General features: G+C 36.7%; 1 protein-coding gene and 1 long non-coding RNA gene across 2 annotated transcripts; both read left to right on the forward strand.

Moving 5' to 3' along the window:
- The first annotated feature begins 1,192 nt into the window (after positions 1-1,192).
- LOC146914879 (FBD-associated F-box protein At3g52670-like) lies at positions 1,193-3,724 on the forward strand. Its single transcript, XM_085721161.1, has 4 exons — positions 1,193-1,370; positions 1,750-1,970; positions 2,273-3,205; positions 3,308-3,724. The coding sequence occupies exons 1-4, from the start codon at positions 1,193-1,195 to the stop codon at positions 3,617-3,619; spliced, it is 1,644 nt and encodes a 547-aa protein (XP_085577287.1). The 3' UTR covers positions 3,620-3,724.
- A 3,709-nt stretch (positions 3,725-7,433) lies between these two features.
- On the forward strand, positions 7,434-18,861 carry LOC146914880 (uncharacterized). Its single transcript, XR_015014428.1, has 2 exons — positions 7,434-7,577; positions 18,565-18,861. It is a non-coding gene; the product is annotated as an uncharacterized LOC146914880 (long non-coding RNA).
- The last annotated feature ends 7,875 nt before the right edge of the window (positions 18,862-26,736 follow it).

A 26,736-nucleotide genomic window follows, 5' to 3' on the forward strand; every position in this document is an offset into this window, starting at 1 on the left:
ATTGACTGAATGTAAATTGGTACACAGATTCATACATTGCGACTTGTTGCTCGTTTCTCTCTGAATGCGGATAGTCTGAGCGCAAGCTTTCTGTATGATTGAATTGTGACCCGTTTTGCCTATGAAAACTATTATTTATATTAAGTAACTACCTACACATCAACATTCGAACGTAACTACTAATAACTACTATAGACATATTTGAATTTCAAATAATATCCTTCGATGGTAACCGCTTTATGGCTTCTTTATCCCAGCACCAACTTCTCTTCGACAGAGTCTTGCTTGTCGAATCACTTATCTTCGACTCCTGCTTGTTTGTCGAACAAATCACCATAAAGACAACAAATCTCTTTAAGTCTAAGAGTTCGATCAAATTAGTGAGTCGAAACTCATTAACTCTCTTCAAAACCTAAGTCAAACTCATTTGACTGCATTAATTATAGCCTGTCGAAAATACAGGCTAACAGGTCAACAGAGACCTTTGACATCAAAGAAAACACTAAAAATCACGTTTCGAAAGTGTCCGGATTTCGTTTTTCGGAAAACAGTAACAATCTGGTTCGTATTACATAATCTGGACCAGGGGTATTTTTGGTTTTTTGCTGGGCACGCGAGAAACGGGCAGAGTGAAAAAAGTAATAGTCTCTTTTTTTTTTGAAAGGGAAAAAAGTAATAGTCTTTTTTTTTTTTTTTTGGTCGAAAAAGATGAGATTCCAATAAAAAGCGGTATAACCAATGAAAATGTTAAAACCACAAATCAATTACAAATGAAGCTTTGGGCGAGAGGTATTCTTCCATGGTCACAAGACCAAATCAATAATGTTTGGACACACACATAAAAAGATTTTCCTCAACATATTCAATCATCTTTTTTATCAATTTCCTCTTTATTATTAAAAAAATATTTCTTTGTGTGTGTGTGTGACCAAACACTATTTCTTTGATCCTGTGACCATATTAGAATTTCTCTTTGGCGGATTAGTTTTAAATAGTTAAATTAATGTGTTGTCTGATTATTAACGGGCTGGACCTAGTTAACCCACAAACCCACATTTTTGGAGCGGCTGTATCATTAATAATGTTTCAATAGAAATTAAATTGAATTAGCGTTTCCTTCCTCAACCGTGTTAGGGTTTGCGCTTCAATTCAGTTAGGGTTTTCTCAAAATTCATTCAATTTACCAGCGGTGATGGATTATCCACTGAGGAAATTCAAATTCGATTTACCAATGAAACATGAATGTATTTTGGCAGAACAAAGGTACAACAAAAACCCTCGTGATGCTGAGAATTTAACAAGATGGGGTGTTGCTTTGTTACGATTATCTCAGTCTCAATCTTTTCCTGATTCACTCCATACCATTCAAGGTATATTATATGCTGTTTTATTCACGAAATAGTATTCATCATTTTAGGGTTTCATTTGGTGTCTATGAAGCACGGACACTCCTCAGATTAGGCGTGTCCCAGTGTCCGTGTCCGACACACACTGAATTATGTAATTTTCTTAAATTATTAGAGGTGTTGGGGTCTGTGTCCGTATCCGCATCTGTGCTTCATAGTTCGGTGGTTTACTCGACCACTAATGCTATGTACAGAGAAAGTTAGAAACATATTTCAATTACACACCTGATTGCTAGCATCACTGTTTTCTATCATCATGTCAAATTTTTGTATTACCTCTAATGATCGGTTTTTGTTATTATATGCTGTTTTGTTTTGATCATTCATTCAACTTGTTTTTCAGTCTCTATTTCCAAACTGGAGGAGGCTTTTTCTCTGAATCCCAACAACCCCGATGTTCGTTGGCTCCTAGGAATGGCTCTCACTATGCAGGCACTTTTAACCCCAGACTCGCACGACGCTAAACTTCACATTGACAGTGCAGATGTTTACTTCAAACGAGCTTTTCGTCAGGATCCCTCCAATCCAGCTTACAAAATATCATTGGAACTGCCAGATGCTAAGGTATTATATATGTTCTCCCATGTAGTAGTAATGCTTTCCTGTCATGCTTTTGTCAGGATTCCATTTGTATTTCGCACACCTAATTTTTTCTAAGTAGATGTACTGTAATAATCGTAGTAGTATTCTATTATTACCGTTGTTGTTTTTTTTTTTTGAAGGATTTATTACCGTTGTTGTTGTTGTGGTGGTTGTTGTTGTTATTTATGATGTTGTAATGTACATTCATTATTCATTCATATCGTAGACTTTGTTTGATATTAACTCTATTCATTCATATCGTTCACTTTGTTTGATATTAATAGGTGCCGCGACGCTCACCCGAACCATTCCTTCCTTCTCAGGACTCAAGAGCAGTTGTGGATAGAATCAGCGAATTACCAGATGAGTTATTGTGTCGCATACTCTCTTTTCTCCCAACAAAAATTGCTTTTACTACAACCCTTCTTTCTAAGAGGTGGACCCCACTCTTCTATTCACTCTCCTTTCTCCACTTCAACGATAAAAACTTCGAAGACTTTCAAACCTATGATCGCTTCTATAGCTTTCTTGATAACCTCATGATCCATCCTCTTTCAATCAACCAGGCTCATCCCCTAAAAAAATTTCGCTTCAAACAATGTTATTACCGCCACCGCCGTAATCTGATTTCTCGCAAAAAAGATATCCACAACATCAACACATCGGTAGTAGTCGCAAGACAAATTCCCCGCGAGAAAGATATCCACATTATCAACACATGGCTAGAAGTCGCAATACAACGTCGTGTTGAGAAGTTTGATATCAAGTTGTATAGACACACCTTGAAGCCCATTATTTTCATCTCCAAAACACTAACTGTTCTCAAACTTTCGAGTATAATATTTAGAAATGATACTTCGTGTGTTAATCTTCCATCTCTGAAATCCCTAAAGTTGAATCGCATTCGATTTGAAAATCGGAACGATTACATAAACTTTCTTTCTTCTTGTCCTAACCTAAAAGATTTGCATCTTAAAGGTGTCTATTGTTGGGAACTTGACAAAAAAAATGCATCAGAAACATTATTTAAAAAATCCTTGGCCCTCTCTAAGTTGGTTAGATTGTGTATCGGGTCTCCAGATGATTTTTTCAAAGTCATTTCAGATTTTCCAAACTTAATTCTTATTAAACTATGGTTAAGCCCTCGTCATTGTTGGGATGATGTGGTAAAACTACTCCGACTTTGCCCCAAGCTTCAAATTCTTTATATTAAAACGGTATGTTTAGTTTTTTTTTTTTTTTGAGTTGTGTAGTTGTTTATTTTTTGTTCTTCTTTTTTTCCGTATATTTTTTAAATGTTATTTTCATCCCTTTAACAGTATTGGAGGACCACATCATCCAAGGAATGGAAATGCCCATCTTCGATTCTTGAATGTGTTTCGTATCATCTCAAATCATGTATTATTTCAACTTCCAACTTAAAAAATTGGGCAAATGATATTCGTTATGTGCAATATATTTTGCGGAATGCAAGGCTTTTACAAGATATGACTATCAACTTTAATGGGGTCCCTTCTAATGGAATGCTTTTGGAAAAATGTCAGATTATAGAAGAATTATCCTCTTGTCCAATGATATCACCGGGATGTAAACTTTCATTTGATTTTTTCCGTCGTTCTTGGTATCCGTAGCGTTTCTCATTAGTTTGTATTTCTAATATGCCTACACTTATAAACCTTTTTTCATATCTTATCTTCTATTCTAATGTGGGGCTCTTAAGATGACTTTTATTATAAGGTTGTTATCGACAATGATATTTTTGTCATAGATAATATCGAATGTAAGATTTAGTTTTATCTCTACTCCCCCTTTTTATCATCATCATCATCATTCCCCTTTCAATAATTGAGGAACTACTTCCGCCAAATATGTATCCGTGTGGTTTTGGACACTCTTAATCATCATATCATATCATATTGCAGTAAACTATGATAGGCCTCAACACCCAATACACCCTTATAATTAAGTTATATTATAAAAGTTAGTTGATATCTAAGAAATTAGTTTATATATAAAATGTTAGTTTATCGTTGATAGCTAATAGCGACTTATAATTGAATAGATAGTCCATTGAAGTTGAAATGTTTGGTAAATTTTGCCTTTCAAATGGTAGATAATCGACATGTCCAAATCAAATATAAAATTAGTTAGAACAATGACCATAACGCCGATATTATAAAAGAATATACCTAAAACCTTCATTTCATAATGGTGATAATGTTCAAAAAGTATTAAAGTGAATCATAAAAATGAAAAGAAAAATAGGTTGATTAACATAAGTTGGTGTAACCCCTAAAAAAAAAAACATTAGTTCAAAACCTCACGGGATTAAAATTAGTGTTTCTAGCCTATTAAAATTATAGATTTCCCTTTTTAATTTGCAAAGATGCCGGCGTAGAGACGAGAATTTGTTAATGTTAATGGTTCTACTCTTTCCTCCGGCGTAAAACTCTTTGGTGGTTGATTTGTTGTTGTAATTATCTCTTATAGTGTTTATTGAGCCTTGAGTCCTACTCCTACCCGATCTTAGCGAGTCTTAGAAACCCAACTCACATAAATCTTTTCTATTGAAAAACTTTTCTATTGAAAAAATGGTTAACCAAATTGAAGGGAATTTTCTTCTTCTTAACCTAATCAAATAATTGAATTATTAAACTTGGTGTCTCAGGTCAGTAAAAGTTGGCAATAAACTTAATTCTTCTCTTTGTGACATAAAATATTAATCTAATCAAATCAAGCTTCCAATATTGTAGGAGTTTTCAATATATCCCACATTCTCATGTGATTGAAACACAGTGGAAGAATTGATGAAATCAAACATAAATGTTCTAACCAACAACATCAAGAAAATAAAGGATGCACCACATTGGAAAACAGTTAATAGTGACCGTCAAGTAAATCATCAGCCTCATATTTTCCTCTGCCAATTAGAATGAAAAAATAGTACAAAATCAAATTAGCAAAAATTAAAAAGAATAGTAAAGAAGGAAAACATGATAAATTCATTCCTCTCCTCACCTAGGTGTCAAAAAATTTAGAAAATTACCTTAGCACACAAAAATTTTAGAAAATTACCTTAGCACACCTAGTTGAAGGAAGCGAACCAGTGCGATATATCAAATGGTTTCGAGCAGTTTTGGATTGGAATTGTAAAGATTTTGAATAAGTTTTGGAATTCAACGCTTTTGCAATTAGGTCTCCTAATGGAACATTCGAATCATCTCCAAGGCACGCTGGAGTTGATTTCATTTTACTCGGGCGAGCTTGTGAAAATATTGAGGAGTAGATAACCCTATTCTAGAGGAGTGATCAACCTTGTCCCATTTGACTTGCAAATTTGAACTGTCTCTTTATCTACTTGAAATTCTTTCACATGACTATTTGTAGCTTCTGATTGCATACAATGCCAAGTACTATTTTCAAATTTACTTTCCTTCAAGCTTAAGTCAGATTCTGGCAAGAAAGTTAAATTAGGTACCTCAATTCCAGGTGAAAATGTAGACATTTTCTGAATGTGCCTGTTATCAATGTAGTCATAAGAAATGACAAATAACATCACATACAAACCACGAATTTACAAATGGTTTCAATTTTCTTGCCCTTATTACTTCTACTAGTCTGCTGCGTTTTCAAGGCACAGTAATTTCCATCTAAGTCTTATCTTACTGCTAATATCGGGCATAATCCGAGTTTTGTGTGGCATAGTATTCTTCGTGCGCGTTTCTTTGTGCGAGGTGGAGCGCGGTGGAAAATTGGTGCTCATTGGGATTTCAATGGTGAGTGTATAGATGGTACCATTGAGGGCGCTCAGTTTTTTCACAATTATTTTGTTAAGAGCTTAATGATTGATCACTGTAAGAGTTGGAATGCGCCTTTTGTTCGGAAAATGTTTAGTGATGATATTGCCTCTTGTATGTTGCATATGCCTTTAATTAAACAAGTTCATAATAATAGGTTGATTTGGAAAGCAGAGAAGAATGACTATTATTTGGTGTGTAGTGCATATAGATTATGTGTGGAAGAGTTAGTTGATGTTTCTCACCTTCGTCAATCGGGTAATTAGTGGGACATTTGGCATTTAAAGGTGCCTCCGAAAGTTAAGCATTTGATTTGGCGCATGTGCAGAGGTTGTTTACCAACTAGGTTTCGGTAGCAAGACAAGGGTGTCTCGTGTCCTATGCGGTGTGTTAGCTGTACTTCTGAGCATGAGGATCTTAATCACATTTTTTTTTATTGCTCGTTTTCCATCCAAGTTTGGATTTCGGCTTGGTTATGGTACGATGTCCAAAATGTGGTAATCTATAACGATGCAGCTATTGATTCTATCTTCTACTTTCTTGAACATCTTCCTCTCAATTTTAAACAACGATTTGCAGCATTGTGTTGGAGTTTGTGGAAAGACAGAAATCTTAAAGTGTGGGAAGAAGTTGATGAATTAAGTGCTAATGTTGTTGACAGACCCCGAGCTCCTATTGATGATTGGCAGGCAACGAATATCCCATCTCAAACTTCTCTTCAGGTCAGTGCAGATCAGCTGCAACCTGTTTCGGTTCAACATGAAGTCCAACAATAGCAGCCATTGCTTTTGGCCCATGCTGTACAACGGTGGCAGCCACCTGCGCAAGGTAGTCTAAGGTTGGCAAAGATGTTGCAGTTTGACTCTATTTATTCCGTAGAAGTGGGCGAATCTTTGGGTCTGTTTCATGCTCTTCAATGGATGAATGATATCCAATTTGATAATATCGATTTTGTATTGGACTCTAAGACCACTACAGATGTTTTTCACTCTCATAGAACCGACATTTCAGAATTTGGTAACATCATAGATGCATGTCGGAATCATTTTGCGACCTCATTAACAAACTCCCGGGTTGAGTTCTCAAGAAAACAAACGAATGCGGTGGCTCATGCTCTTGCAAGAGAAGTCATTTCTATAGCCAGTCCCGTTATTTATTATGTTATCCCCTATTGTATTGAATCTCTTATTAATGAAATTCTATAAGCAACTTTCCCTAAAAAAAAAAAAAAAGAGGATTGATGGCATGATTGGGACCTAAGTCTTGTTTTTCATGTATAGCAAAATGTAACAACTCAATTTTTAGAATATTACTTATTTAATTGTTTTATTATTTATTTAATTATTTGATGTGGTTATATTTTTGGGTTCATTGAATTTTATTAGATATAGAGGAATTAAGGGTATTTTGGTAATTTCGGGAGTGAAGGTTGTTTTATGAGGTTAGTGGTAACTTTGTAGAGTTACTAGAGTAGAGGTAAATAGTAAAAAGGGAGAATTAAGGGAATTAGAAAGATGAGAATTAATTGTTAGTAAGAATAAGATTGAGCTCAATAGATGTTAAGTCAATTAAGTCCAATATGATATGTATATAAGACTAGTATTAGTCATAACCCTAGTTTTGAGCTTCATTTGGTAAGTTACACCAAGAAAGAGGCCAAGTGAGAATAGAGAGAAAATTGAGGGAGAAGAAAGAAGAATGAGATCCAAGAGGAGAAAGAGGTAGAACAAGCTTGAAGATCAAGTAGAGGGGAAGGTTTGCAGTTAGGAAAACTTAAGGTTTGAAATCTAAGGTATGGGTGTGAGAATTACTTTTCATAGGATTGATTGAGGATTTGGGTAGAACTTGGTTGTTGTGTTTTGTTGTGATATTGATGAAACATGTTAATTTTGTGCTTCATTAATTAAGTTAATTTTGTGTATGATAAAAGTTGTGAAATATTGTTGTTGTTGTGCTAAACCTCATGGTTGATCATAGGGAATAAGTGTTTTTAAGATTTTAGCGTAATGACATGAAAATCAAGATATTGTTGATGATTATTGCATAAACCATGTTCTGGGTATGTGTTTATATTGTGATTCATGGAAGTGATTATGTTAAATGTGATGTTTGGGTTAAATTGTGGTTTGTTTGTGAATTTTGTGAGAAATGGGTAATAATCATGAAAGTTGTGTTTTGATGAATTGGATTATATAATTGTGTTAGTGAAGCTGTTATTCTGATGAAGTGGATAAGAAATTTTGTTATGGTTGTGAACTTTTTGGGTGTGGGATTGAATTGGAGAAAAACAGGTTTTTAAGCTAAAAGTCGTTATAAGTGATTAAGTGAATCAAGCTATGTTGTGATAAGTTGAATTGAAGTTTTTTGAGTTAGAAATGATGTTAAATGGTAGGGTATAAGTGGTTTAAGTGGTTGGGACAAAATTGATGCAATTGAGATCAAAAACTGTTTTGAAAACGGATATTATCCACGAAAACCGAAAATCAGAATTTTTGTTGTCCTGAGGCACTAGCACGACCGTGCGCTCCAGTGGCACGGTCGTGTGTGATCATATTGTTAAAATCTTGACTTTTTTTTAAATGTCAAGCACGACCGTGCCTCTTGAGGGCACGACCGTGCTTGACCCCCTGGCGTCCAAAACCTTTTTTTTTACTTTAAAGTGTCCTCAAAGTGCATTGTTAATTCTCAAACCTTTAAATTTGATTAGTATGAGTTTAATAGGGATGCATGAGCTTGAATAACTTGGTCTAGGTGAAATATGTGAAAATAGACAAACTTAGAGGAATAATAAAATAGATGGACTTTGATAAATGATGAGTCATGCTATGCTAACTTGTGAAAGCCTGTGTGATAATGATAATTGATGAATAATAGTTGAATTGGTGATCGATATATGTATGATACATTGATTAACAAGTGTATATGATTAATCGTCAAAAATACTATCTTTTCTAAATTAAGAGATGTTGGTGTGATAAATATGATGAATGTGATACAGTGATTTACTTTGATGATGATAAATTGTTGATGTATGGATGTATTGATTTGACAATGCTTAGATGTGTTTATATTGTATGAGGGAGTGAATCATGTGTAATATCCCGCCTGACAGTATCGGTATATTACCCGTTGACCGTGTCAGATGAATTTAATTCATGGAAAGTAAGTTATTGGAAATATTTTATGACATGTCAGCCATTTACGGGAAAAGTATCAGTGTCGGATTTAACACGTTTAAAGGCAAGGGCATAATGGTAATTTCACGGAAAAGGATATTTATATGTTTTTGGGTGGAAAATATCTCATTTTCCCTTATTCTTTCTCTCTCTAAGTTGGGGGAAAAACATTTCTCTCCCTTCTCTCTTCTCTTCTCCCACGCACATCTCCTTCCTTCTCCACCAAATCATTCAAATCTTCTTTCCTCCATGGCAAGTGAAATAAAATGGCTCTCTCATGGTCTCTTGTACAAGTAAAAAGCTTGGTTATGGATTGATTTTCCTTTTCCCACCTCTCATGAAAATAATCCCATCTCTTTTCCTCTTCACCAATCTTCCATGGAACTTCATCCTCTCATGGTAAGCTCCTAAACTTGTTCCTTTATGATCATTTAGGATTAAGGAGGTATGATTTATGTTTGATTCTTCTATTTTCTCCTCTTGAAGAAGTGATTGGAAAACTAGGGTTTGGTGTATAGTGAAGATTGTTTCTAAATTGGTACAAGGAATGGTCTCTACATGATTAAGGTAAGAATATTAAGTTTGAATGGATTGATATCTTTATTCTTCCTCACAAAGAATTCCTTTTGATTTTAAGTTTTGAATATGTGTTTTGAGGGTAATGTTGGAGTATGGTTTGGAGCTTGAAATGGTGTCTTGGTTTGCAAGATAAGGACAACAAGTTTGAAAGGGCATGAGCTAAGGTTGCAAGGAAATCAAGTTAGGGTTTTTGATTCTTGGGCTTATAAGCTTGGAGATGTTTCAAGAAAATTCACTAGGTGAGTTCCATAGATAGACTTCCCACCCTTTGGGATTACAATTATGCCATGTATGTATATTATGAGTAACATGAATTCTAGGGTTCAAGTGTTAGACTAGTTGCCCCCTTTTTTTTAGGCCATGCATGCTATACGTGTTAATACTTGCCATATGAATGTTTTATGAGTTTCCAATGATCAAATATGTTCCAAAACACATAGAGACACTTGGTTTGAGGTTTTTGGGTCAAAAATATCATTTTTAAGTGTTCTGGACTGTCCTAACTCGCCACGGCGAGCTATTACTCGCCACGGCGAGCTAGAACTCCGAAAGGGGGGTCCTGCTCGCCCCCAACTCGCCACGGCGAGCTACCACTCGCCTCCCCAGCAAATCTACTCGCCTAGGCGAGTAAGACAGTGAGAAACCTCACTGTTTTGCTTGCTTCAGGCAGGCATGGGGATTCGCGACGCGGTTTTCTTCGTGGTGTCTTTTTACGAATGCAAACCCCTCAAACCAAGGTCCTAAATGATGATCAATGAAAGCAAGATTTTTATGATAAGAGGCAAGTATTAAGCATGATAGTAAGGCAAGGCATGCGAGAGAATTATGTCATGAATCGGGTAGCAAATTATTCATTAAGCAAGGGAAAACTAGAGCCTCGACATAGTCGTCGAGAACTAGCTAGTTAGCAAGAATCCTTAGAATGATAAGACGTGAAGTTTAAGCTCTTCGCTTATATGTTTAAAGAGTATTATCTTCTTAAAGAAGTAAGAGCCATACGAGTATGGCAAGACGTGAATCGATTTCATATCCATTCACAAAGTAAGATAAGCAAGCCTTTAGTTTACCTCTAGTGGGATCGTTAAATGATCCGAGGTAAAAGAGATAGAATAATTAGGTTTAACCTTCTTACATGCATAAGACCAAGTTTTAAGAAGAGTGTTATGTCTCTTGAATTCCTTCCAAGGTTGGGTTCAAGGGGTTCCCCAAGGGGAATGATTAAGCCGAAAGGGAGCCGCATTTCACTAAGTTAAAGTGTCGTGTCTTTTATATACCTTCCAAGGTTGGATATAAAAGGTTCTCCTAGGGGAATGGGGTAAGCCGTAAGGGACCCGCACGTTCATTAAGGGATTCCGGTGCGCTATTGCAAAGCATTTTCACCGGTAGTAAGGGATGAACTTCCGGGGTTACTCCACTCGGAACTAATCCGTAAAATGAACTCAGATAAGATGTTTGTTACACGCTAACATAATCAATGAAGCTGACTATGCATATTTTATTATTCATGTATATGTTATGTCATAGAGACTTGGCGTAGTTCGTCAAGAAGTAGTAATTCAGAAAGAATCACTTATGTGATAAGAGATATTATGTTGTTGACACAACATATTAAGCAAGTAGAAGCAAGTAAAGAAAGTTATGCCGATGACGAGCTTAGGTTTCCCTAATCGTCCGGTTTAGAATCGTGCCATGATTACGTTATGTTTAGGCCTCGATACGTAAGCGTATTCTTGGCAATGCGGTCCTAGGTTCCCTCGGCCGCCATGACACGTATAGGAAGTGAAGCCTATAACAAGTTAAGATGAGACTATGATGGCCCTAGTATGCACGACCGTCTAGTATGCAAGTCCCCACACACGTATAATCAACCGTCAGGTTGTAATGTAGACACGTGGTGACCGTAGGTTTCCCCTGAGGTTACCTATAGCCTAGGATTTAGGGAACTCACTGAGACATTATGTCTCATCCCAATCCTTATTTGTTTTCAGATATCAGGTTGGACGTCAAGGTAGTAGCCGGATGGATTTTTCAGCAAGAGCTCGTTCGTACCCGAAGCATGCAGAATATGGATCTCAAGGATGTACGCATTTTAAATTAGATAAGATACGATGTATTGATATAGTGCGAACGCGTTTTGTTGTATAGAAATTCATTCGGAATTTTATTGTTGTAAATTTTAATGTATCCAGTACTAAATTCAACGCACGTGCTAGACTTTCTAGATACGTCTAGTATGGGTGTTACATTTGGTATCAGAGCAGGTCGATTCAGACCGTGCCTTGGGTCATTAACGTTACAACTAAGGTAGAGGGACCATTGGGTTCCGGGTAAATGTTCTAGTTGTTGTTGTTAGTTGAGCCTGATCAACTCAATTTAACATTCGACGATTAGGACGGATGCCTGAGAGCTGAATAGGACCCAGGAGGAACGAAGTATGTGATGAAGTAGTTTGATCGTGCCAAAAGGTGGCCGGTGAACTAATCAAGTAGAAGTGTGAATCCTCCGGGAATGTAAGACATGTTAAGAAGGGACGTTCCGACAACGTCAGGTGAGATGTTGGTGATACTTTAGGTACCCGTAAGGGAAGAAGTTGGATATATGTATCTAACCAAGACCGAAAGATTCGGTAAAAGTTGTTGTTGGAACGGGTTTATGATATTCTGGAATGTCAGAATAAGGTTACAAGGTAGTGAGAAGTCGACATGTGTTGACGGAGTCAGCGTGCTCTCAGGAATAACAATATGTGAATGAGGTTAAGGACATATATGTTTAGAAAGTTGCGTAAGTGGCAATATAATGAGGAAAGCTATTCATAGTGGAGGAAGTTAAGGATTCAAGAGAAAGTTTTATGTTATCAAGATTGAGACATTGATTTCCGACGTGCCAAGAATTGTATTGAAAAGGTTGATGTTGCCATGCATATGTTTTAAATTATTTCACGACGATAGGAATGAATGATGTGCATTGTATGCTTGAGAATAAGAATTTCATGTAAAGAATGTTTTCTGGAAAAATAGAGTTGGAGAAGCTCACCAATAGCAAGCCTGAGATGAAATTTTCCGTACTCTACCAATTCGTTCCAATGGGTTGCAATGATTATTGGGGAGATGTCTTCACAAAAATCTCTTATATGATGAAAATAATTTATGACATCAAGTAACGAATGCATATCATATCCTAAGATTTTCAAGGAAAAGACATGGGCAACCATCAACGAAATCGACACGGTTTAAGGTAGCGTTGGAGGTTAATGTGTCAAGAGTCAAGAACAAGCCAAGACCAAGAGTATAGAAGTTCCGGTGTTTAGAAGGAAAGTCGCAGATGTTTATGCATGAGGTATGAAGCAAGAAGATAAAGCGGTGCAAAGTTATGAGAAACCACAAGGTTCACGGATTATGTGGAATCATGACGTATCTCCCAAACGTATGTTTTGCTTAATTGACTTGCTAAGGCTCATCATGAAGTTGAATTATCAAGTTTAAAAGATTTTAGAAAGTTTTGCGCGTATGGGTGATTGAAGTTGACATTTTGAAAATTCACAAGAGATTTCTAGGAACCGGTTTGCTACGACACTCGTAGAGCGGACTAGACTTATTGGAGTCTAGGTTGATGGCGCGTATGTGTTATCAACTCGTTCTATGATTTTAGAGTAACGACCGGGGCCTAAACTCAGTATTTATATAGTAGAAAAATCATCAACGTCAATGACCCGTGCGCTAGTTTACGAAGTTTTCTTTAAAAGAAAATCAACGAGCAAGCATTAGTATGATTAAGCAAAATATAGTATGCGAGAATGCAAAGGTTAAATGTTTAAGAAAGATATGTTCGAGTACAAGACGAGTTTGTCAAAGAAATTTGGGTTTACTCGGAAACAAGTTCAAGTTTGACATGTATACCCCAGCCTAAATCCAACTAGCAAGAACGTAAGGTTTACCCCCAAGTCAAATATTATGAGCATAAGATAAGTTATCACGAGTTATGTTCTTACAAGGCAGTGGTGAAGACAAGTGTAAGGTTAGGACGTTGGTTGCAACATGGAAATTCTTTAGAACAGTTCAAGAAGTGAGTGTTCAAGTGATAAGCGTGAATTGAAGTCTCAATTGCTTTAATGGATTATAGTATTGGTTTAAGCCAACCGGAGGGAATCAGAGTAGCGCCATGAAAGTTAAACGGTAATCATGAAATATGGAAAACTTGTAAGATCCAGAAGGTTCGGCTTGCGACTCAAGTAAAGAATCAAAGCATCACGAATGATGACCGGTTTCCGGAAAAAGTTATTAACGCTCAAGCGATAACCGAATAAGATGATGTGTAGAATCAAGTTTAATGTTCCGAGGAAGAGGAACAAGTTAATTTTTAAGAGGCCCAATGATTTCTTATGAATAGGTAATTATGTATATCGGTTAAACAAGGGAAGAATTTATCTTTGAAGATAAGTATGTTATCAAGAAAGGAGATGCAACTCTTAAGCTTTATGTAAAGAGATTCATACTCATGTATGCAATACTTGTTGAGTGAAAACGATACTTGTTAAGACATGTCAAGCCATGAATTTATAACTTTTAAAGCTAAGATTGGTATTTAGGAACTTGGGAACGATACTTAATTTTTTTTAACTCATGAAATTATACATTTTCAAAACTGATAAGATACGTCGTAAGTAAACATACTTAAGACGTACAAACTTCAGGACCAACTTGTCATGGACAAGCTTTGGGCGAGTTGTAAAATCTTTTCTCAAAAATAATGAAACTCGTCTAGTGGTTATGTAGTACCATTACACAATCAGATTTGGAAATGATAAAATCTTTTTAGTCATGTACCAGTTCGTTCCAAGGACCCGAATACCAAAGATTAAGGAAAAATTTCTTCAAGAAAGATTTTAGAACACGTATCGTTATCATTTAACAGGAGACGTCACTTGAAAGTATGCATATGCTATTGGAACGATAATGTTCGTATGAAGCCAATATCTTACAGGATACACGGAAATGTGTTAAGAATGTTTAACGTATGTGCAAGTAGATTTGCTAGAAAGTTTCAAGAACATGTTAACCACAACATTGGTTATTAGATTGTCAGATGAAGTGGCCAGTTGATTTAACATTCTCATGTCAAGCCATGTAAATATCCTTTGATTCGGGTGCAAATAAATTGCATGAAGTCGGAGTGTTCTTAAGACTCGGAAAGATATATGTGATCTGTGGAAATTGTCTATATGAGCAAATGCAAGTAAGAGACATGTGTCTCAAAGAATAGTAAGTAAATTGATGTATGAATTATATGTTTACCCGATAAGATTATGTATGCATGAGAAGATGTTTTAATGTTACAAGTAAGCACTGCAGGGCAAATCCTGAGTGTTCATGTTTATGATAAGATAACTCTAGGTATGAGTGATATTCAGATCAAGTAATTTATGTTCAGTTACATGAGGGTTAAGAAATAAGATGAAGACATGATACGACGAGTCCTTTGAACATGTATGAATAGAAATGTATGGTCCAGACCAAAGATGGTAAGTTTTGTCATGATCATAGGTAGTTGATATCTAAATTTCGAGGACGAAATTTTTTTTTTAGGGGGGTGGAGTGTAATATCCCGCCTGACAGTATCGGTATATTACCCGTTGACCGTGTCAGATGAATTTAATTCATGGAAAGTAAGTTATTGGAAATATTTTATGACATGTCAGCCATTTACGGGAAAAGTATCAGTGTCGGATTTAACACGTTTAAAGGCAAGGGCATAATGGTAATTTCACGGAAAAGGATATTTATATGTTTTTGGGTGGAAAATATCTCATTTTCCCTTATTCTTTCTCTCTCTAAGTTGGGGGAAAAACATTTCTCTCCCTTCTCTCTTCTCTTCTCCCACGCACATCTCCTTCCTTCTCCACCAAATCATTCAAATCTTCTTTCCTCCATGGCAAGTGAAATAAAATGGCTCTCTCATGGTCTCTTGTACAAGTAAAAAGCTTGGTTATGGATTGATTTTCCTTTTCCCACCTCTCATGAAAATAATCCCATCTCTTTTCCTCTTCACCAATCTTCCATGGAACTTCATCCTCTCATGGTAAGCTCCTAAACTTGTTCCTTTATGATCATTTAGGATTAAGGAGGTATGATTTATGTTTGATTCTTCTATTTTCTCCTCTTGAAGAAGTGATTGGAAAACTAGGGTTTGGTGTATAGTGAAGATGGTTTCTAAATTGGTACAAGGAATGGTCTCTACATGATTAAGGTAAGAATATTAAGTTTGAATGGATTGATATCTTTATTCTTCCTCACAAAGAATTCCTTTTGATTTTAAGTTTTGAATATGTGTTTTGAGGGTAATGTTGGAGTATGGTTTGGAGCTTGAAATGGTGTCTTGGTTTGCAAGATAAGGACAACAAGTTTGAAAGGGCATGAGCTAAGGTTGCAAGGAAATCAAGTTAGGGTTTTTGATTCTTGGGCTTATAAGCTTGGAGATGTTTCAAGAAAATTCACTAGGTGAGTTCCATAGATAGACTTCCCACCCTTTGGGATTACAATTATGCCATGTATGTATATTATGAGTAACATGAATTCTAGGGTTCAAGTGTTAGACTAGTTGCCCCCTTTTTTTTAGGCCATGCATGTTATACGTGTTAATACTTGCCATATGAATGTTTTATGAGTTTCCAATGATCAAATATGTTCCAAAACACATAGAGACACTTGGTTTGAGGTTTTTGGGTCAAAAATATCATTTTTAAGTGTTTTGGACTGTCCTAACTCGCCACGGCGAGCTATTACTCGCCACGGCGAGCTAGAACTCCGAAAGGGGGGTCCTGCTCGCCCCCAACTCGCCACGGCGAGCTACCACTCGCCTCCCCAGCAAATCTACTCGCCTAGGCGAGTAAGACAGTCAGAAACCTCACTGTTTTGCTTGCTTCAGGCAGGCATGGGGATTCGCGACGCGGTTTTCTTCGTGGTGTCTTTTTACGAATGCAAACCCCTCAAACCAAGGTCCTAAATGATGATCAATGAAAGCAAGATTTTTATGATAAGAGGCAAGTATTAAGCATGATAGTGAGGCAAGGCATGCGAGAGAATTATGTCATGAATCGGGTAGCAAATTATTCATTAAGCAAGGGAAAACTAGAGCCTCGACATAGTCGTCGAGAACTAGCTAGTTAGCAAGAATCCTTAGAATGATAAGACGTGAAGTTTAAGCTCTTCGCTTATATGTTTAACGAGTATTATCTTCTTAAAGAAGTAAGAGCCATACGAGTATGGCAAGACGTGAATCGATTTCATATCCATTCACAAAGTAAGATAAGCAAGCCTTTAGTTTACCTCTAGTGGGATCGTTAAATGATCCGAGGTAAAAGAGATAGAATAATTAGGTTTAACCTTCTTACATGCATAAGACCAAGTTTTAAGAAGAGTGTTATGTCTCTTGAATTCCTTCCAAGGTTGGGTTCAAGGGGTTCCCCAAGGGGAATGGTTAAGCCGAAAGGGAGCCGCATTTCACTAAGTTAAAGTGTCGTGTCTTTTATATACCTTCCAAGGTTGGATATAAAAGGTTCTCCTAGGGGAATGGGGTAAGCCGTAAGGGACCCGCACGTTCATTAAGGGAGTCCGGTGCGCTATTGCAAAGCATTTTCACCGGTAGTAAGGGATGAACTTCCGGGGTTACTCCACTCGGAACTAATCCGTAAAATGAACTCAGATAAGATGTTTGTTACACGCTAACATAATCAATGAAGCTGACTATGCATATTTTATTATTCATGTATATGTTATGTCATAGAGACTTGGCGTAGTTCGTCAAGAAGTAGTAATTCAGAAAGAATCACTTATGTGATAAGAGATATTATGTTGTTGACACAACATATTAAGCAAGTAGAAGCAAGTAAAGAAAGTTATGCCGATGACGAGCTTAGGTTTCCCTAATCGTCCGGTTTAGAATCGTGCCATGATTACGTTATGTTTAGGCCTCGATACGTAAGCGTATTCTTGGCAATGCGGTCCTAGGTTCCCTCGGCCGCCATGACACGTATAGGAAGTGAAGCCTATAACAAGTTAAGATGAGACTATGACGGCCCTAGTATGCACGACCGTCTAGTATGCAAGTCCCCACACACGTATAATCAACCGTCAGGTTGTAATGTAGACACGTGGTGACCGTAGGTTTCCCCTGAGGTTACCTATAGCCTAGGATTTAGGGAACTCACTGAGACATTATGTCTCATCCCAATCCTTATTTGTTTTCAGATATCAGGTTGGACGTCAAGGTAGTAGCCGGATGGATTTTTCAGCAAGAGCTCGTTCGTACCCGAAGCATGCAGAATATGGATCTCAAGGATGTACGCATTTTAAATTAGATAAGATACGATGTATTGATATAGTGCGAACGCGTTTTGTTGTATAGAAATTCATTCGGAATTTTATTGTTGTAAATTTTAATGTATCCAGTACTAAATTCAACGCACGTGCTAGACTTTCTAGATACGTCTAGTATGGGTGTTACATCATGTAATGATAAACTAATTGGTGTTGTGCATTGTCGAGTCTATACTTGAAGTCCATCCATTCATAAGTCCAATATGCGGAGAATATGTAGAAGGATCAATCGGTAATAGAAGTCCGACATCCAAAAATGGTACCACATGCATGTAGAGTTGTGTCTAGGACATTGCATGCATATGGATTGATATGAGAGTCGTGTATTCAATTATGTGATTATACGTGATGAGGTGTACATGACTATGTGAATATTTGGTGATCTCGTGCACTACTTGTAATGATGGTGTTGAATTGTGAATAATGTGAATTGATTTGGTGATAAGGTGATGATGTAACGAATTGATATTCTTGAAATTACAATTTGAGAATTGATATGTCTAATTGTATGAGAATATTATCCAAGATATTGAATTGTTGAATATATGATATGTGTTGCCTTGAATTTATTCTTATGTTCATGATTTTCTATGTTGAGTATTTCTCACCCTTTTGCGGGTTTCCACCTATGCCATTCGTTTGGGTGGTGTAGACTTGCATGATTGAGGATGTGTGATCATCGTGAGAACTTGGGGATAGCTAGCCGCTTCCTCGCTTTTATGCTTACTTTTGGAGTCTAGTTGTAGGCTCTGATCTAGGATATTGTCGGGATTTTCTGTTTATTTTCTTTTGTGGGATTATTTTTTAGAAACTTTGATAGTTTATGGTGATGTATATTGAGATGTTGAGACAATGAGTTTATGTTGTTTTATGCTATGAATCCGCTGCGACTGTTTTATGACATTCTAAGATTTTGAAAATGAATTATCCATGATTATGGATTATTGAAGGCGTGACACCTTGAACATTGTATATATTTGTTGATTTATGATTAAATATTGCATGTGGGGTTTGAGAATGTTACACAAAACACTAGTTTCTATGAAATATTTTTAAGAATGCCTATATGAACGTTCTCTCTAAATGACCTTGTTTAAAATTCCAAAAAAAAAAAACTAAGAATTCATGAATATAATCATATTTATAAGCACTGATACTCTACCTTTTTATGCTATTAACATGGATGATATGATTATGTTCACATTTTCTTTTGCGACTTTAAATTTATATTGTATCAATGTAATTTATCAATTTGAATTAATTAATATCGTTCATTTTTTTTTTAAATAAATACTTGTGATATAACCAAAATTATGAGAGAAGAAACCGATCTAACTATAATAATATTTATTGCACATTTGATTACAAACATTTAAAGTATAAAGTCATCATTGCAAGGTCCGCGAAATTATGAAATGAAAAATAAATAAATAAAAAATACATGCACATAGGTATTTCTCTTAGTGGAAGAGTTCATTCTTACATGTATGGCTATTTCGGTATCTCTATTGGTAAAAGTTGACATAGCCCGTTAATGCACTTATAATAGCTATACGTAAATGCCTTTGGACAATCTTCATCGACTTTACATTTAATCCATCCAGCAAAGGCACCGTCAACCTCTTTTGTAACAAGAAACATGGAAAGAAATGAAATTATAGCGTAAATAAACTTGAGAGCGTTAGCCATATTTTTTTTTTCTAGTTGTTTGTAATAAATAGAATATGATTTGTTCAATTTATAGTGTATAAATATAATGCAATGCTAAAAACTTTTATATATATTTAACACTTAAGTAGATTAAAGTGTTGTATTTGCTCCTTTGGCACATTAAACAATGTTTCCTTAAAAAAAACACAAAAACAATGTCTCTTCAATAGATCAATGTGTTGTTTTGTCTCTTAAACACACTTAGTGACGTGGTAACCTGAAAAAGTTTCTAATTATTATAATTCAATATTTATTTAATTTACTTTTTTCAATTTTTCATGGGAAAAATTAGAAGAAAAAAAATTAAAGTAATTGTAGGACCATATGAGAGTTACTCTAGTTTGATTGTAAAACTGTTTTAGGGGACTAGATATGTTCAAAGGTAAGTGAGACCACAAATAGTTTTACAATCGCATAGTACAATTGTAGTTGTCCTGTCCAATCTCTTATTTTTTTTAACGGATCAAATGCATCCAAAATAGGTTAGGATTTTGCAGCCACACCGTGTTGAATCACAAAGAGGCTTCTCGCTTCTTCTTTTTTATTTTTTAACAAAAATTGGAAGTGGAAAAGCATCAATGTGATTAATTAACATCTAATTGTGACCTAATAGCCACAATTATGGGTTGCAAAACCTAAGTTTCTCCTATCAAAATATTCAAGGCCCAAGCATTACATGTAACCCGTCACTTATTTTTAAGCTTGAGTATGACATTTTAAATACATAATAAAACAAGTTAGTTTATTTAAAAGCATATTTCATATGGACATATTTAAATAAGTGTTAACATAAAACAAAACAAAAAGTGGTTGAATCATATATTTTCCACTAGACTAAAGTGGAATATTTGGCTATCATTTGTATCTTAATCAACTAACGCTGGGATAAGTTGATACAAAATCAGTTGGCATCTAATGCTAAATCGGCTGACAACTGGATCAGATCACAATTCATGTTGAATCGAGTAACAACTGAATATGTCATCTGTTAACAATTAAGCATGGCTACCAACTCCAAATGATCTTGGGTGTTGTTATCATGTCTTATTAGGGTCATTGTAAAATTTAATGAGTCCAAGAGATTGCAACAAAGATTTGACCAACTTTAAAGGATAAACAACCAATTTCCTACATATGTGATATTACAAAGGAAGTGGTTAGAGAGAGAGAGAGAGAGAGAGAGAGAGAGAGTCTCATGCCCTTAATTCCTACATATGTGATATTACAATGTATCTAGGGTCTCATGCCCTTCTAATCGATTTGGTGTTTCATAATTAATTTTGTTTCCCTTTACCAATCGTGATTTATTTGTTGAAGACGTATGGCGGATGTGGTGTTGATTGTGAATGAGATAGTTGAATAGGTAAAGAAATATGTTAAAGACTTAGTGGCCTATGAAATTAATATTCACTTTATTTTAAATAATGTTATTTTTAGTAAAACTTAGAAGGTGCAAATAGTAAAAGCCCACTAAAAAAAGACAATTTGTTATAGACCCAAGTACAGAAATCCTAACCCTAAAGTCACATTTTCATTTTGTTGTTGGTTCTCTATATAAGACGCCGTTGCATCTCATTTTTCCTCCATTCCTTCTTCGACTTTTTGTATTCTTCTTTTCTTTTCCATTTTCGATATCTTTTTTCATGGTTCTCCTTCTTGATGTATTCTTGCAACATATAATTTATCTTGTGAGTGTTACTTCTTAAGAAAATTAGATTGTTGAGTGAAATTTGTTTAATCAATGTTACATATGATTTTATCACGTCAAATTCGGGCATGCGATATTATCGATATGATAACTTGACCAAACTATCCGTTCGATTTCAAGCCAACCATCTTTGTCCTCTCGATCAAGTATGTTATTCATAACAATTGATGAAGATGAAAGTCAACAGGATGATGGTGATGATATTTTGAAAATAGGGATCAATTTCTAATTATCAAATCGATGAAGTACCAAAGGTATGAAATCAACAACAAATCCATATTCTGATTTATATTTGTTTTTAATAACATAAACTTATATGCATATCAAATTTTTTTTTATCATCTAATTTAATTATGCTATTTTAATTTGTACAGCTAAGCTTGCTAGATCAGAAGGTGTTGGAGGAACCAATGCACCAAAAATTTATCAGATCGTTCACAATGATAAGCGACCCGACACTGCTTTTACGATGGAAAAGGCTATGAAATTGGGAAAAGTTAATGATTTTAGTGGAAAAATCTTTGTGACTATTCCAAATGATCATATTGGACCAATTGTAGCTGAGAATGATCCTACTAGGAATTATGGAGTTCTTGTTGGCGATACGTAGGAGGATAGAATGGAATGCGGGTGCTCATTTTCCCCATGTTGCGAGGGTTGAGGGTCAGAGGAATCATTGCAATCAGTCTGATCATCTGTCTGGTGGTCACATTCATGATGAAGATCATAATGAGTGGTTCACTTATACCGGAAGTGGTGGCAAAAATCAGTACTTGGATCAACAGTTTAATAATATGAAGCCTTAAGTGTATTTATAGCCCCCTAACTTTTCAAATTTTGCGATTTTGGTCCCGTATTAAGAAAATGAAAAATTTAGCCCCCTATGAATTAGTCCCTTTGTAAGTTTCCTACTTTTCGTAATTTTTTACTTATTCAATGCCTATGTACCACCTCATTAAATCAGTTGGCATGCCACGCGTGTAATTATCTATTTAAGAAAAGATGAAGACCACGTGTATTATTTGCTGAATTAAAAAAATGAAAAGGAAAATCAAAATTGGAATGGCACGTGATTTTTCCTTCTAATCATTATCATCTTCATCCAAAACACAATCCTCTTCTTCATCATTGCTATCTTCAACTTCATAAATCTCAACAATATCATTTTCACCCATATCATTAAAGTTAATTACAAAGAACATCACCATCATATCCATTAGAACACCAAATTTTATTGACAAGAACATCAACATATTCATTCATTTGGGTTTATAAAATATCCTGAAAAAATTCCTCTTTCTCATCATCTACAATAATAACACAATTTTGACTTTATAAAAAAAATTATGAACTCCATATTTAAAAAAAATAAAAAATCAGATTGGAAACAAAGAGAAAGTGATAGACAAAATGAAAATTCAATCATTTCTACATTCCATCGCTCTCTGACTTCTTCATCCTCGAATTAATCTTCATCTTGCTCTTCTTGTCACAATAACATTTGCGTTAGGATGGGTTTTCATTTTAGCGGATCTGAAGATGACATTTTGGGTTCGGATTTGGGTTGTTGCTACCCATTTTCGCACAAATAAAAAACAGTGATTTAGGTTGCGGTGCACAGATGCGAGGTCATTCTATTTGTTACGGACCGGTCAGAAGACCATTAATCCCACGTCTACACATGTCATCTAACCGTCCTTAATCACACGCCGCAAAACCTTGAAGTGGTTATTCCCAACGTGCGCCTAAATAAGGGTGACATTGCGTCACCCCCAAGGTATGATTCGCTTTTTACAACACTTTCTACACACTCTTTCTCAGTTCCATTACTGACTTGAGGGTTGGAGTGCTAAGTGCTAACGTACCCGCAGGCACCTTTCGTTCTACCGCGAAGACTCGTCGCAACCGTATCGGAGCACTTTCCGCCACCGTTGTCTCTCATCTATCCTCACTGGAGATATCATTTGGCGCTAGAAGGAGGGGATCGCTCACTAACTGCCACGGTTTAGCGATCCTCCACCGTAACCGTTTTCTGTTACGCGCTCCTCCGACGTAACCGTTTTCAGTTACACGTTCCTCCGCCACAACGGTTGACAGTTACTGCACCATTCTTCAAAATAATGGTCGGAACTCGTAGGAGAACCACCAAAAGTCGATCCTCCACTGCGCAAGAATCATGTCATGTGATTCAAATCCTCCAAGATCGAACGATTCTGATTCTCGAATTGGTGAATCCAGAAGGAAACGACATCAATGCTATCCTCGACGCTACGATCGACGCTCGTACTTCCGCGGTGATGAACGCAACGCTCTTCCCTCCACTTCCTCCTTTCACGGAGCATGTTCCTCTTCCTCCACCACTTATTCATGTTCCTCCGCCACATGAGACAAATGAAATCTTGACGAGCCTGGTGAACTTGCTCCAATAACAAAATAATAGACTCGAACGCGTGGAAAAGAATTAAGAGAAGACTCTGACGGAAGTCGCCACACAAATCGAAGAAGCTCAGCAGAACAAACGCCACACAACAACCGTGGCGGTAGACGACGCCGCCTCCATTCCGACGAACCGTCGAAAAGGCATCAAGAATCCTCCCGATGACTCAAACAGATGAAGTAGCAGTCCGTCTCCTCACCATTCTCGTCGTGGTAAACCTGTGGACCGCCATGGAAAGATAGACTCTCCCTCATGCCAAAGTCGTCAAAAGAAGGAATATTATTCTCCGGAGCGCCATCACACGAACTACCACAAAGGACATTTCACCAGGAAGATAGCAGAATACCCTATCCCCCGCGTTTTTGCAAAACCGCCTAAGCTAGAGACTTTCGAGGGCACCACAAATTCAGACGAACAAGTGGAACACATAGACATTGTCCTTGATAACCGCATGGCGTGAGGTGCAGTGAAATGCAAGCTGTTTCATTTGACATAGAAAGGCACCGACAAGACCTGAAACAAGGGGCTAGAGGACAATTCTATCAACTCCTGGAAAGAGCTATGTGACGAATTCGCTTCTCATTTTACTGCGATACAGAAACAACCAAAAACCATGACCTTAGTGAATGCCATCGTTCAATAAAAGAAAGAAACCCTAAGGGAGTACGTCGGGTGGTTCACGTGAGCAGGCATAAAAGTGCATGGCGCTCAAGATAGCTTGAAGTGCTTCATCTTTAAAAATAACCTTCGTGACGATTGCAAATTCAAAGAGGAGCTGGAACTTTGGGCAGCAAAAGATATGAGTGACCTGCTGATTCGCGTCCATCCATAAATTAATTATGAAAAGAAGAGATTGGCAGAAGAGACACTCAAAAGCGGCAACGATAAACGACGTAGAGACAATGATAGGAAGAAAAATCAGCGCGCCTGTTTCACGAACTACACTCCCCTAAACTTGTCACAAGAAACTACTCTCTGAGAGTGCCTTAACGTATAGTTCAAGGAGGCAGGAAATCTACTACTGCTACCATCGAGAACCGACAGGACAAAGTACTAATGCTAACCATCGAATTCGTGGCCAAGATACAGAGGAGTGTCATCAACTTGGAGATGTGATCAAAGAATTGATAAAGAAAAGGAAGCTAAACCGCTTGACCAAAAAGGGACGCTAAAGAAACAAAGGGCACCGCAAGGCCTCCCCGCAGAAGTCCCCTAAGAAGAAACGCTTCTCGGAGCAAGAAGAATGCCCTCCAAGGAAGGTCCAGAGCAGCATCTAAGAGGAAAGAACGAATTGCGACAGTGACAACGAAGACAAGGGAAAGAGCGATCGAATTTTCCTCAGAGCAATAATGGGTGGATTCACAACTTCAAGCAACAATTCAAAGAGGACGTTCAAACAAAAGATAGCCGAGCTAATGGCGATACATGCAGCGGCGCCAACCTCAAAGGTATTGAAGAAGAGACCGTTATTGGGGTTCGTCGACGAGAAAATAAATGGAATTCCTAACGAAGACATGCTGCTTGTCGTCATCGTGGGCATCCACGGCCACGATGTCGCTCGATGTATGGTGGACAAAGACAGTTTTGTGGACATCTTATACCAAGACGCTTTTAAAAAGTTAGGCCTGAGGAAAGAAGATTTGGAATCCTACAACGACACTGAACTTCATGGCTTTAATGAAATGAGCACACGCATGTGTAGATATGTTAACTTGGGCATAATTTTGCAAATGGGGTGGAAGAACGAACAGTGGAAGCGTCCTTCCTAGTAATTCTGGTCGTATCAGTCTACAACTGCATACTAGGGCGCCTAACCCTGGTGGCACTCGACGTAGTCACTTCGACGGTTCACTTAAAAATGAAATGCTATAACAAGAGCGAAGACGTAATCACCATCTATGTAGATTTGAATGGTGCCAAAAGATGTCACAAAGCATGGGCAAAGTTACCTACACTTCAATTTGCGTCAATTCTGAAGAGCTCGCCGGTGCCAAACTGAAACAACGATGACCTTACCACACGCCAGGAGGAGAAACATCCGAGAGGCGAGAAAGGACATGAAATGTTGTTCCCCCTGGATGTTGTTCTCATATATGAGATTGTTAGTGCTTGACTCAACATGACAAGGTCTCAGATTCGATCATCTCTAGTGTTAATTTGGGTTATCGATTAATTCTTGATTTTTCATCAGACTATTCTGATTCTGATCTTGCTCAAGATCTTCCATAAAATTATTAGGCAAACAGTGCTATGGTTAGTCAAAATACTAAGTAAAAACAAATTATTCAAGGCTTTCTTATGCTTTTATTACTAACTAAATTAAACAATAAAAACTTTCTAAAAGTCCTTGAAAACATTACTGTTTAACTATCAACCCGAAGGGATAGAAGGATTTCTCCCAAAACAAAGTCTTCAAACTATTCTCGTAAAATTCAAGTTTAAAATGACCTTTTCTTAATACTTCCTCCCTGGAAAAAAGTTTGGCCGAACAAGAACACCAGAGTAGTCCCAAAATTCGTTATGTTTAATTTAAAAAGGTAATCTAAGCATAAGAATTTCTTTGATAATAAATTTTAACTAAGTATTTAACTTAACCATGGCAAAAGTTTAGCCTCTAATTGTCATTACAATTAGAGAAAAGAGTGTACCTGAATCGTTGAAGATTGTAAAGGCGATGATACCAACGTGTAACAATATGAATACACACACACACACACACAGAGAGAGAGAGAGAGAGAGAGATAGAGAGAGAGAGAGAGAGAGAGAGAGAGAGAGAGAGAGAGATGTTGTTCTCATATATGAGATTTTTGGTGCTTTTTTTTTTGTGGTGGTCGGGGTTTGAACCCCAGACCTTGCATATATTATGCATTGTCCCAACAAACTGAGCTTTGCTCATGAGGACAGATTTTTGGTGCTTGACTCAACATAGAGCCTCCATAATTTTATATTATTTAATTTTGATATATTTT

The sequence above is a fragment of the Medicago sativa genome, chromosome 6 (genome assembly GCF_051527215.1).
Source record: "Medicago sativa cultivar Bolivia chromosome 6, Bolivia_mono, whole genome shotgun sequence".
Taxonomy (NCBI): Eukaryota; Viridiplantae; Streptophyta; class Magnoliopsida; order Fabales; family Fabaceae; genus Medicago; species Medicago sativa.